Raw genomic sequence first — 14,020 nt, forward strand, 5'->3', positions numbered from 1 at the left:
TATTTAAAGCCTTTCAGTCTTTTAATGCCGAGTCCTCTCCTCTTTTTAAAAGTAGAAGATTTTCCTTTTTTTCCTCCCTTCTCTATCTCACTAATACTTATTCCCAGTTGGAGGGCTAGGATTTAAATGTGTTTAAGATTTTTTTTCAAAATGGGGAACCTGACTCTAAGAAAAGGTATTGTTTAGATTTCCCTCCTTAAGAGTTGTCTTTTTCTAATACTTATTGTCAGAATGAATGATTTCTTTCGGTGGGAAAAAAAGGAAATTCCAGAATCTCAACAAAGATATTTTGACTTGTTAGAAGTGAATTTTTGACTACCTGCATGTTTTCCTCTTGCATTTCCAGCCCTAGACGATACTTTTTTGGCAGCTAGCAGTTTGCCTGAAAGTCACACCTACTTTGATTGTATAAGGTATCTCAGACACATAAATTCCTATTGGATAACCCTGGGTCAGATCCTACAATAATTCTTCTCCAAAATCAGTTTCTGACACTCTTTACACCAGCTAACCAAATGCCTATTCAAAAAAAAAGGGGGGGGGGGTTGATAGGTTTGGAAAGGAAATGTATTCTTCCTCCACTTTGATCTTCAGAATACTAAATTGTCAAGCCCATATAAGTTTTTGCTGGCTTCTTTTGACAGTATGGCAACATTAATATGCGTGTGTGTGTATATATATATATATATATATATGTGTATGTATGTATGTATATATATATATATATATATATATATATATATATATATATGGGTTCCTATCAAATGATAGAAAGCTCATTTGATAGAAACTCATTTCACTGACACCATAAGATAGAAAGCTCAAAACACTGAAAACTCATTTGACTGAAAATGCTATGCCCTTTTCCCCACGGTAGTGCGATCCTGGAGTTGGTATATATAGTTAGAGGGGTGTATTCATTGTAGTTATAAGTATCCATGTGTAGGGTTTAAAATGTATGAAGTATGTAGAGGGGACTACGCCACCCCTACACCCCCCATTGAGGGAGGCTGTGCCCCTCACACCCCCCTAACTATATATACACTAACTCCAGGATTGCACTACTGTGGGGAAAAGGGCATATAGCATTTTGTGTGTGTGTGTCTTGCTTCTCAACCTCTTAATGGAAGAAGTCTGGACAAAGCCTTAAATAAATGGGGGACAAAGGCTCAAAAATGGGGGCAGTTTTTAAACATTGCTGTTATAAACTTAGAAAGTTGATAAAATAAGTTTTGTTTGCTTGCATTTTTCTGGGGGATATGAAGTCTGAAACCCAAATACCTGTCATTAGTGACTTCAGTCCTCAGTGACTTCCCAGAAAACTACAAATTTTATAAGGAATGGATCAAAAATGTGAGGCGAAAATCTGGACAGTTGAGAGGTGTGTGCGTATGTGTTTGTATACGCGCACACACACACACACACACACACACACACACACACACACACACATATATATATAGGGTCTATATTATATCCTCGAATGCTTAAAAAAGTGAACGCTAATTGATCAGACTTATTTTCGCGAAACTGCAAAATATGGAAGCAGCAGAAACTCAAATGTTTTCCTAGGGAAAGAATTCGGTTGTCCGTTTCTGTTGCGTCAGTATTTTCAGTGTTATGGTGGAAAGTTATCAGTCGGATTCAGGTAAGTGTGCGATCGTGTGGATGTGAGTGTTAGGGTGATTTAGGTGAGTTAGGGTTAGGGCTCGGGTTAGGTGTGTGTGCGATTGAGTGGACATGAGGGTTAGGGCGGATTTAAGTGACTTAGGGTTAGGGAGTGGGTGAGGTGAGTGTGCGATAGTGACGGACCTTAGGGTTAGGGTTTGGGTTAAGGTAAGTGGATAGTTAGTGGTGTGTGCATAGTTTAGTGTAGGGATAGGTATCAGATTTTAGGTGTATGTGTAGATTTCTGTTGGTTTGGTGTGCTTGTGTTGTGTGTATGTGTTTTGGATCAGCGATTTTTTTTCCCTGGGAAAAAAATCGCTGATCTGACAGTTCGAGATTGTGTTTTCGCTAAATTAGGTCGATCAATCAGCATTCGCTTTTAAGCATTCGATGATATAATATAGACCCTATATATATATATATATATATATATATATATATATATATATATATATATATAGATATATATATATATATATATATATATATATATATATGTGTGTGTGTGTATAAAAATGGGTGTGTATAAAATGTATTTATTTTTGGCTGTTTGTTTCATCATATAACTGTTTTCATGTTGTGTAATCCTCAAGCATGTGCTCTAAAAGTTTTTAACACTGCAATGCCTTTACATCAATTCAGCATCTCCTAAATTGTACAATATACTAAATTTTATAACCAAAGCTGCCAGTGCTTAAACAAATTTTCATCTAATACTTATTCCTGTCTAGCCCAGTACTACATCACAATTAGATCATGTTATTTTAACATGTTTGTTCTCTAACAACGACTTTATTATAACATATACATCACTATTTGTACTAAATCCCTAGTGTTAAAACATATACTATCCCTTTGATCACCATTATGTACATTTTATAGGCACATCTCAATCATCCCCCCTTGCTTTTCAATTTTCCCTATCCTATTTCTGTCTGTCCCATTATTTTTATCATTAAATAACTAGTCATTGTCAAATTCATCCCAACTCTCTACCCTTTTAGGTCTTAGCTTAGTTGGTCACAGCTTCCATTTTTCTTTAATCATTTTTGCCACTTTCTTACTACTGCATAACATTTCTCCTGTTTCTCTCTACTTTGTAATATCTAGCACTTCCATCCAGGTTGGGCAGTTTTTCCTCTTTCCACGTACATGATTGCTTTTTTCACTGCTAGCATTATCAGAGTTATTAATTTTGGAACCGAGACTGAATGCTGTTGCCCCTATTTCCAACTCAGCATTTCTTCCTAGGTAATTTTGCTAGTACGGTTTTGTGTATCTGTTTTTAGCTCATGTAGTCCTTGACAGTGCCAAAAAACATGCCTCCATGTGCCTTGCCTTCCTGTATTCACATCTCCAACACTCTCCCCTCATATGAGGGAATATCCTGTAAACATTCTTGGTGTAAAAATATCGGTGTAAGTATCCTCACACAAGTATCCTGAATTTTCAGGATTTTGTTACATATCTTGGGGCTAAACAAACTTCTCACCACTGTTCACTTGTATAATGTTTCGCTAGTCTATCAGACCAGCTGTGCTTCAATATCTCTGTCTCTCTGTGTCTGTTGTAATTATCAACTAATGCATTATACACCCTAGATGTCAAACTTTTTCTCATACTGGTCTCTGTCTTGGCATCTACCACTACATTCACTCACTCCACACCCTCTCATTCATTCATCTGTCTATTTCTCCTTTTAAATTACGTTATCACCCCATATATGCTTGACGGGCATTCTCAAGTAACCTAAGCTCTTCTTTTACTTGATTCTATTCTTTTATCCCCCCCCCCTTTTGCACTGTTAGTCCCAGTATATTGGATTTATTCCTGTTTCTCAATCTTTTCATCTCACGTCCTCTAATCTTCTAGCTAGCTTCAACTAGATTCCTATGGAAGCAAAATTTATCATTTCCTCCTCCCTTGTTTCCCTCTTTGTAATTTCCTTTAACATTTTAAACACAACCTACTCAACATGCCTTTCTTCATTCTTGCATTGTGTTCACACTCCTAACCTCACTATATCCTCTCCATGCTTATGCTATTCTTCTACCGTTATCATCCAAGTAGCACTATACCGTCTCATCTGAAACAAATGTAGTAGTCTTTTTATTCAAAAATATTTTTTGTTACCACAGGAAGAAGGAACCTGGTGACCTGTTTTAGATCTTTCTTTTCTAAATCTTCACATCAAAACCCCAAAATTCTAATTTTTTTCTCTTCCTTCCCTATTTCATCTCATTCTTCATTGCAGTTTACTAGTAACTTTGGATTTGAAAGATACTTATCACATCCCAATCCTCCAATTTCAGATGTATGTTTTGCATTTTTCTGAGACTGGTTCACATTTTCAGTTTTCTGTTTTGCCTTTTGGGTTATCTACAGCTCCAAGAGTGTGTACAAAGTACCTGGCTCCTGTAATAGTCCATTGTGGGTTGCAGTGCATTTACTTTCTCCCATAACTAGAGGATTGCCTGGTGTTTGCAGATCCCTTCACAGTCTGTCAAGAAGCTGTAGCTTGGGTAGTAAACCTTTTCAGCTTGGGATTTTGGGGAAACAGAAAATCCTTCTTTGATTCATTCTCACACGATAGTACTTTTGGGATGTTTTTTCTTCAAGACAAAGTAGAAAACTATAAGCAACGGTTTGATATTTTACAACCAGATTCAGAATTCTCAATTTGTTGGATTCCACTATTTCCATGAATAAAATTCAGTGGTTTGTCAAATCAGTTTGAATTCAACAACAGCACCCCATTTTATTTTATATTCCAGTGCTGGAGTTTCTGAAAAAGGAGCTATTCTGGTGGAGGAATCAGTTGTCTGTCATCCTAAGTCCTCCTTTCTTCCTGCCATCCCCTACTCATTTTGTAACTACAACTGCAGCAGATTTGGCCAAGGAGCTGTATGCAAGGAAGTGAAAGTTCAAAGCCTCTGGATCATTCAGGACAAATTGAAATGCATAAATGTCAAAGAAATGATGGATGGGTCCTGTAAATACTTTGAAATCTCTAAACCGTCTTTGGACTCCAGGCCTTCTGTTAGTAATTACAGACAATGCCACAATGATGCAGCACATAAACAGGAGGGAACCAAATCCTTCCCCCTTTGCACACTTGCTGTGGTAACCTGGGATCAAGCTGAATAAGTTCATTCTCTCCCTCCAGAAAACCAACATTCCATCAGAGCAACACATAGTTACAGACAAGCTGAGCAGGAGCAGGACCAGGACAGGTGCTCACACATAGATGTTGAATCTGGGGAACTTCCAGAAATTGTTGCATCTGTAGGGAACTCATTGGGTAGATCTGTTTGCCACCTACCACAACAGATAGTTAAAGAAATTCTTCTCCAGGACTCCTTGCAATCAGGACTGGAAGACAAAAGCATTTTCTATCCCATGGACAGGAATGTTTCCTGTATGCCTTTCCTCTGATAACCAGGATTCTTCTAAAGATTCTGACAGAATTTCCAAAAGTAATTGTGGTGATTCTCTTTTCATCTAAGCAACAGTGGTTCTCCCTTCTTTTGGAAATGGTCAAGGACAATTCCTACAAGCTTCATCACAGAAAGGACTTGCTCACACAAGGCAGGGGTTGTGTGATGCACCCAAGCCCTCAACTACTTCAGCTGACTGTCTAGATGATAAAACTGTAATTTCTTTTGGACACCTTTTTTGAGGGTGTGCAGCAAGTGTTAAAGCAGGCTAAGAAAGTTTTTCTAGTAAGTCATATATGAGCAGTTGAGACATTTTCTAGTTGGTACCAATCCAAGAACAAGGATCATTTTGGCATAGATTCCCCTGGTACTGCAGAGTTTGTGAATTATTCTGTGGCCTGCCTTACTATTCATCTTTCGGACACTTCTACTTGTCTGCCTGTAGACCCCCTTTCCACTCAGCCTTAAAGTGATACATTTGTCAGAATTCATTTTATATACATGCCCCCCTGTTTGATAGGTGGCTTCTCCTTGGGATCTTAATTTTGCACAGGAAAAAAATTAATACTATTTCCTTTGGAACCAGCCCTTGAGACTAAATTTTGGTTTTTATCTTAGAAAACAGTTTTGACTTTTGCAGGAAGAGTATCTGAGTGTACGGGCTTTAATGATGAGTCATCCCTAGCTCAATTTTCATAATGATAGCATTCCTTTCAGAACCTATTCTTCCTTTATAGGTTCATAGGTAAGTACTAAGCTAGCTGCCCTTGCAGGCCATTTTGCTTGAAATAACCTATCCCATTTGGTTACAGAGCCTTACCCATCCCATGGTCTATAATTTTATGTTACCCCTAAAAAGAATAACTGGAATTATATCATAGATAATTTGAGGGGACCCGTGCATGGGATAAAGCTGCCTCTGTCAATTAGTTGTCCAATGGACAGTCCTGGGGTAAATGTTCTCCTTCCTACCCATAGATCTAAGTTGTGCTTGAAAATGAAAGTGATGAATTTTGTTTTATATGAATGGGGCAGTCTGTCACACAGCTACAGTATCCTCTGTGAAGTACACCTTATGCTTAATGTTATTTCAGAGTTTACGTGGAGCTAGGCCATTCATCTCCTTGTCATCTTTTCAGAGCCCAAAATGAGGGAGAAAAAATTTTAGTCTCTGGATGTCTGTAGGTAACTCGGATTCTATAATGACAGAAACAGAACAAAAACCTTCAGGATTGCTGACCAGCCTGTCCTTTTTTTGTACCTTCATAGGAAATACAGTCTTAGTTTCTAAATGGTTGTCCCATGCTGTTGCCTTTTGTTAGTCTTTACATGATAAGATACATTTAGGCAAAATCAGTGCCAACTGTACCAGGACTTTGACTACTTTTGTGACATTTTGGAAGGGTTGGATTCTAGAAATACATTAGAGGCTACAACAAGATCCTCTGTATACACCCTTGCAAATCATTACAAGCTAGATTCTAGCTCTGGATTCAGAAAGGCTTTCCTGTGAGTATTCTTCAGGGGCTCCTAGGCTCTGATCCATTTTCCTCTTCTCTTGCCTTCTAAGCTTTGGTATCCGTACCATATATCTTAGGCTAATGCAGCAGCAATCTAATAAGCACATAGTTAGTACAGTTGTGTAAGTAAACGTAGCATGACAGTAGATGTTTGAAAAGATCATTGCTACAGGAACTCCTCCCTCCCTCCTTTCCTTTCCTTCACCCATCCCCCCTAATTTTTGCTATTTTATACCAGGATGTGGGATTTTTATTTGTATGGATCCTATTTGGCAGGCTGTAGTCTCCTCCTCCTTTTTTTTCTTGGGCAAGAAAGCTGTGAAGTTTTGGTACCATAACAACTGGTCTTTATCTTGCTCCCCTCGTGCAGCATAGTGGCTAGGGCACATGGAAAGAGTCCTAAAGTTTTGGTAGCAGGTCAGCAGGTCCAGTGCTTGACAAGGCATCCAAAAAATGTGGGCTTCTGCAGCAGTGGTCTGTTAAAACATCTATTGTTATGATAAATTTACTTCGGCAGCTGTATGTAATATAGACTGTGTATGTTTTTAGTTTTTTGAGTGAATTAGAGTGGACGGTCTGCAATAAACTGGTATCTTGTCTTGAGTAGATTTCAGGGATTGGCTTTGACATCTATCTAACCCTGTCAGGATGTTAAAGCAGGATATTAGAAAATGGATAGTTGAAATTTAAAGACTGCTCGTATCTGGTAGCTGTCATATCAAGATACGAGTTCCAGTAAGGCTCTAAATTTCTTTCTATAATGAATTCTGGGGATGTTGCAGTGATGTGCTCCTATTGTTTTAAGAGTTAATGTTTGTTTTCTGGATTGCTAAGATTTCTGCTGAGATACAGTGATTTGTTAGGCTACACGCATCCTTTCTTTTGTGAATTTTTACATCTGCCAGTTTTGCATAGAATTAAGACGAGTGAAGGACTGGGAAGAAAATTTCCAAATGTGGCTAAGCTGCTAAGTGAAATCATGTTTTACTCGTTATTTTGAGTTTTTCTCATGTGCGAAATTGCATCAGCAGGAAGCATTAAAATGTGTGATGCCTTGATTAGGTTTAGAAAATTGTTCCAGTAACCATTAGTATGAGTGTGACTGTATTCAAGAGTGCCACTTGGTTTTAGTTTCTTGCCATGTAAAACTGATGATTTCACAGCAGTTTTGTTTTACTCTAGGAATTGGCATATTGCTGCTACTTAATATATATTATTGATTAATGTAGGATTACATCTTTTGTTTTGGTGGGGGAGGGGGACTTGCTTACTGACCCCCACTTTCTGTGCCAGTGCCCCCTTGGCTTGATTTTTCCTTCTAGAACTGGACAAGAGCCCTGCTGCCCATTTGTACCACTGGGGTGCTACTGGATCACTTTTAGAAGGTGCAAATTATATTTTTGAGTGTAGGTAATCCCTTCAAAGAAGTTAGGTTGTGGGCTCTCAGTAGCTGCTTGCTCTGGAAGAAATGTGCGTGCTTTCACAAATCTACCTCCGTGACTTAATTGTACTTCCACCTGCTACAACAGCTTGAACCTACCTTTCCTTTTCCACAGGAAATTGTCTGCCATTAGGCATCACTAATCTGGCATGCTTAGCTGCTTCCCTATCCTTCAGGATGATTGAACTGGTGTTGATCATTCAAGCTCATCCTCCCCTGCCTGGCCTACTCAGCGCTTATGCTGCTGGTAAAACAGTGGTCACCTAGGTTGCAGTCTGGGCTTCATCCCTCTGTGGCATGTAGCCAGGCCTGTAGCAGTAAATCTTTGAAATAAATAGTATGATGTGTTGTTGGGGGTTTATTATCATACGGGGTTAGGGCTATAACCTGTTGAAAACATATGTGAAGACTGAGGATATCAAACCCAGAATTACCAAGTATACAGTAAGGTTCTGTTATAGATATTTTCTAGCTGTTTAATTTTGTTTAAGAGGTCAGGTTTTGGTTCAAAAAGTAAATTGGAATCAATTGAATTTGTTAGCAGTTCAGCCATATCTGTTGTGTATGCTATGAAACAGTACAACTAGTGACAGAAATCACCTTTTGTTGTGCTTCTTTGGGATAGTCTGTTGACAGCTATAGCTTATGTAGATACACGTTACTAGAGATGGTGTACAGTCATGTGAGTGTTACATATCCTAATTGGTAATCCTTTTTCAACACAGGTTGGAAAGTACTATCTGAGACTAGCAGAACGAGAGGATGAAGAATTGAACAATTGTACTGCTGTTGCTTGGTTGATTCTTGCTGCAAAACAAGGTCGGAGGCAGGCTGTCAAATTGCTAAGACATTGTTTGGAAGCCAGAAAAGGTGAGCTAAAGTGCTGCTCATGTTTCATGCAAAACTTTTATTGTGATCTTAGATGTTTGAGAGGTGAAAGGTAATCAAAACTGTTTCATAAATAGACAGTATTGTGACAATTTACTGCAGCAGTTTAGCTGGCCAAATTGTGGAGGTGCTGTGTTGTAGCAGTTAAACCAGAGATTCCTTCCTGCAGTTTTTTTTTTTTTTTTTGCCAGACCTTGGTGTAGCAATGCTGGTAGGATTCTGTCTACTAGCTGAAGCATCAGTAATGCCACTTATCTTCTAAAGATGTGATACCCTGCATATCCTAATTTCCTTCTGGCCATCTCTACTACTTAATTGTACTGTTTCATTATGGTATTTTGATGTGGCAATTTCATACCTAGTGACCTTAGTTTTTTTTTTTCTTGCTCTAATTCATAAAACATCTATAAGTGACAACTCTACAAGGGCACTTGTTTTTATTTTTATCTCTCTGGAACAAAGACCGTAGAAAGCTGTAGTCTTGAAATTCATTCTGTTATAACCACTTTGTCCTGTTGAGTGTCTTGGAGGAGCAGGAAACTCTCCCAACAAGCAGTATGTATAAGGTGAAATTACAATACAAATTTGTACACCTGTGAGGTATTTAAAGAATTGCAAGTTCATAGGTTTGACTTATCTTTGAGATACAGAAGGAAATCAGAGACTTACTTGCAGACATGGGGAGGACATGCATACTCTGAACAAAAGGTATCCCAGGTTGGGAGTCAATCTGAGAGCCAAGCGTGGTGAAGCAGCCCTGTCATTGTTACCAGATTACTGTGGGTGTTCCCTCCCTTGTTCTTATTCATAGGGTGCTATTCAAGCTACTTCTGGATAAACTGCTGAGATACAAATTGGATTTAAAGCAGACAGTTCACCCCACACCTTTTTATGCTCCTTAATAGCTTTTCTACGTTGGGTATTAAGGCAATTTTTGAATCCTGGGATACAGTGGATAGTAAGATGATCTGATATTTGCTTATAAACAGGAAACAATACAGTAATTGTATAGGCCATGTTGCTGTGCACTGCAGAAAAATGTGTACACTGTTGATTTCTGGCTGTATGACCATGCAAACATGACTGTAAAGTAACCATACGTCATAGTTCTCTGTTCATTTAAATTAGTTTAGTATCACATCATGATGTTATTCAGTATCAGTTAGGATTTCGGCACTAAATATGGCTTTCCCTAATAGGCAGAGCACTAAACAGGTTTTAAGATCTTCAGCAACAGTTCGTCAAAGCAGTGGAGTCCTGATACATTTCTTAGACAAAAGAAGAAAGGCAGATTCTGCCATCAGAAGATGGGATGCCAAGTGTGGGACCTTTCATGGTGGATTTAAACTGTTGGGAACATAAACTCTTTATGTTGTGTTGGTAATTAAATAACTTGAACTTTAGCATTGTAAGCAAGCTGTCAGCAGATGGTAAAGGATAACATGTAAAGACCATAGTAGAATGGAGTCTTAAGTATAGCTCAGGAGGGAAGAGTAGAAGATAGTGAGAATGGGGCCAAATGTTCTAATCTGTGCCTTATTTTCTGGAATTTCAGAAAAAGTTGTGGAGGAAACCATGTCTTATATAAACTTAAGCAGCTGGGGCACAGATGGTAAGCCCTGTTCTTCCTGATAAAGCTAGTTCATCTATTGCGGTTATGCCAAACTCCATTGCCTCTGCCTACCCCTCCCTACCCAAACCTATGCTTATCAGTTTCACAGTGTTGAGGCAGGTTCAGCAACTGTTTAAGATACACTGGAGCTGAATTATTATTTGTAAATAATGTTTACTGCTTTCTTAGAAGGAAAAAAGTGAATGGAAATTGCCACTTTGTAATTTTCTTTGTAATTTGCTATTGTCATTCTCAAGTAATTTGATTTTTTGAGGGATATCTTGCTGGAATCAGTTTGTTTTTTTAGCTGGTCTAAATCTTGACTGAGACATTGGCAGAGGCTATCCATATCGTGGGTGTTTTCCTAGCTCAAGAGAAGAAGCATTTGATACATCTGGATGTACGTCCATGATAGGTGCCAGAGTTGTCATTCCATCTTCTGATGGCAGAACTTGCCTTTTCTCTTGGCCTAGTATTTACCTATGAACCTGTCAGTCTGTAGACTGTTACAAGCCTTGCCAGTAACACGAGATCAGAATCTAACCCCGTACTTTGAATCTGTGGCGTAAATGCCTTAACTGTTATGCATTTTAACTAAGATGCCACCACTGTTAACCCCCTGCCTTTTCCAGTATTTGATTCCAATGTTTGCTGGTATATCAGTGGATATTTGGGGGGGGGGGGGTTGCATAATTTGTATTTCAATAGTAGCATACTCTTCCCTGAAATATCCTTTTGGCTTTAACATGTCGGCAAACCTAGACAAATGTACACAGCCACAGGGGTGAGTTATAAAAAAATATATAAATTATAACTAATGACACAAAAAAGTCAACAGTCAGAGCATCTTTGACACAGTAAAAAAACCCAAGACCAGAATGGTCTTAATATTAATAAAGAAATAAATTGTAGCTCAGAGTGCATGTCCTGTGCCATGTCTTTAAGAAGCATGTCCAAGACGTAGAGTGCGCGTATAAATGCCAGGCACGTGCTACTCTTAGTGCCATTTTGAGAGTGCAGCCAGAGGGTGAACATGTATGATCACAGCAGTTAGTTTGTATACAAGTTGCTTAAGTTAAAGTCAGTTAACTTCTGTCGTGATGTGTTTGTATAAAATAAAGCTGCTTGAACAGAACCCACAAAGTCTTTTCTTTTGTGTCCAAAATAGGACAGTGACATGGTTTCAGAACCAGGATCGCAAAGAATAATAACTGGAGCCATAAGATGCAGAGATTACAGTGAAGGTAAACTAAGACAAACGAGCAAGAAAAAGATCCAGAAAAGAATCAAAGGTAATGAGAATATGCACAAACTGCTTATTGTATAAAAAAGATAAAATGGGGCATTACAAGGGCACAAACTGCGTTATTAAACAAGTGGGAGGCACAAAAGATTTATTAACCAAGACAAAGCGATTATTTTAAGGCAAAACGGGCATGTTTAGAGTAAAGTGGGCACAAGAAAAGTACAGTGGGCATAAAAAGAGATTAAACAAGCAAAACAAATATAATAAGGGCAAAAAATGGCACACTAAGTGTAAATAAAGCAAGGTGACTGCATGTTTTTTGACAAAGTGCTGTGTCTTGGGATAACTATGACTTTGTATTGTATCAAGGGCGTAACTAAAGTTATTCAAAGCATCTCAGTGTGTAAAAGTGCTTTCAGTATGTGCTTATTACTGTGTATGTAATCCAAAGAGTTTGTGTGCAAAGTGTAACTATTTTGTGAAGTACAGTCAAAGTATAGCCATTTTGAAATGTTTCTTGTGCTGCTATTACAGAGTGTTTCTTGCACTGTAAAGAGTTGCCTGACCTAATGGTTAAGGTGTTTGCCTTACAAATACATGCTGCAGGGTTTGAGTCTCACAAGGGATAATAATGGGCTAAAATAAATGGCTAAGGGCAGTTAGCCTAGTACTAATCTATGAACCTATGAACAAGGTACCACCATTTTGGGGAAATTTCAGTGTGCTGTGTACAGTTTCTTCACAAAGTGAAATTACTTCGAAATGTTATTGACTCTGAACTTCTTTTGCCCAGTCCATTCTCATTGCAAAGTTATTTGAAATGTTTCTTAAAGTGATGATAAATTATTTTTGCAAGACAATAATTTCAAAAGTGTTACAGTGCCTTGGAGACTTATTTCGTCAAGTCCAGCTACACAGAGGCTTGCATCATACAATTATTGGATATATTTCTTGTACTGATAAGAGGTGATTTCTTGCAATACAGTAATTTCAAAGAGTATTACAGTGCCCGAGAGAGACTTGCTTTGCAAAGTTCAGTTATACAAAGGCTTGTTGTGCTATTGGGCAAAGTTGCAAATACTGGCATAAATTTCTAGCATATGTGTATGTGTTCATGCTTACTTGCAAAATCCTTCACTGTATGTGTTAATATGGCAGACTGATTTTGAAAGCCCTTACCACTTTTATTTGATCAGAATACTGCAGAGAATTGTAGAATGTCTGAGCAAGAATACAATATTTTTATACAAGCAGCTTATTCAGATAAAGCTGCACGCACCAAGGCATTCATTTTGTTAGACCTAGCTGGGTCAGAGGCCAACGAAAGAGAGTGTTCATTTGTGTATGCACCAGCAGTATATGAAAGAGAAGGTGAAAACCATCAGATAGTTGTACAGGCTGGATCAAGGGAAGATCCCGAGTGTTGAAGCACAAGTTCAGAGAAATGTGTAACCCCCAGACAAATATTACATCAGAGAGGCATTTGTTTTACATGAGAGATCAGAAACCAGGAGAAACTTTTGCAGTTTATATAACTGACTTGAGAAACAAAGCTAAGACGTGTCTGTTTGGTGACTTAAAAGATGAATTAATAAAGGACAGGTTCGTTTGTGGTATTAATAGTGCTGCTGTGAGAAAGATTATGCTTCATGACAGTGATTCTAAGCACATAGCAGCCACAACCCCTGCTGGTTCACCAGGGAAACCACATACCTTTTCAACAAGTTCTAAGACTAGTTCAGTTAGAGGGGATTGTTCTTGAGTGCAGTACAAGCATGAATCAGCAAAACCCAAATCCATCTTTATTGTTAACTGTCACAGTTGTGGTGCAAATCATGAGTTTAAGAGAGAGAAATGCTTAGCATTTGGTCACTAATGTCAAGTGTAAAAAATTGAACCATTATCAAAAGTTTTGCAAATTAAGTAAACCTCACACAGTTGTAAAGAAAAGTCGCACAAAAAAGCAAGTTGATCAAATAGAGCTGCAGCAGTCAGCTTTCTATGTAGATGGTATATCAGTACTTGGTGAAAGAGTTGATGCAGTGAATTTATTGGCAAAGAGCGAAGTGTTTTGTACAGTCTGGATCAATGGTAAATCCACAGAGCTTAAAGTAAACACTGGTTCAAAGTGTAATGTTATATCCGCAGACACATTTGCTAAAGTGAGAACTAATGAGCAACTCAGTGTGGCCAGTAGTGCAAAACCTG

The 14,020-nt window shown here is 38.3% G+C and overlaps 1 protein-coding gene across 3 annotated transcripts in view; it reads left to right on the plus strand.

The window, feature by feature from the left end:
- Nucleotides 1–14,020, plus strand: part of WFS1 (wolframin ER transmembrane glycoprotein) — a 1,039,913-nt gene that overhangs the window by 463,546 nt on the left and 562,347 nt on the right. For all 3 annotated transcript variants that reach the window (XM_044062607.1, XM_044062609.1, XM_044062608.1), the window contains exon 4: nucleotides 8,792–8,936. In XM_044062607.1, the coding sequence (XP_043918542.1) occupies nucleotides 8,792–8,936 (145 nt within the window). The remainder of the gene's footprint in view (nucleotides 1–8,791; nucleotides 8,937–14,020) is intronic.

The sequence above is a fragment of the Protopterus annectens genome, chromosome 2.part1 (genome assembly GCF_019279795.1).
Source record: "Protopterus annectens isolate FY-2018-M chromosome 2.part1, PAN1.0, whole genome shotgun sequence".
Taxonomy (NCBI): domain Eukaryota; kingdom Metazoa; phylum Chordata; order Ceratodontiformes; family Protopteridae; genus Protopterus; species Protopterus annectens.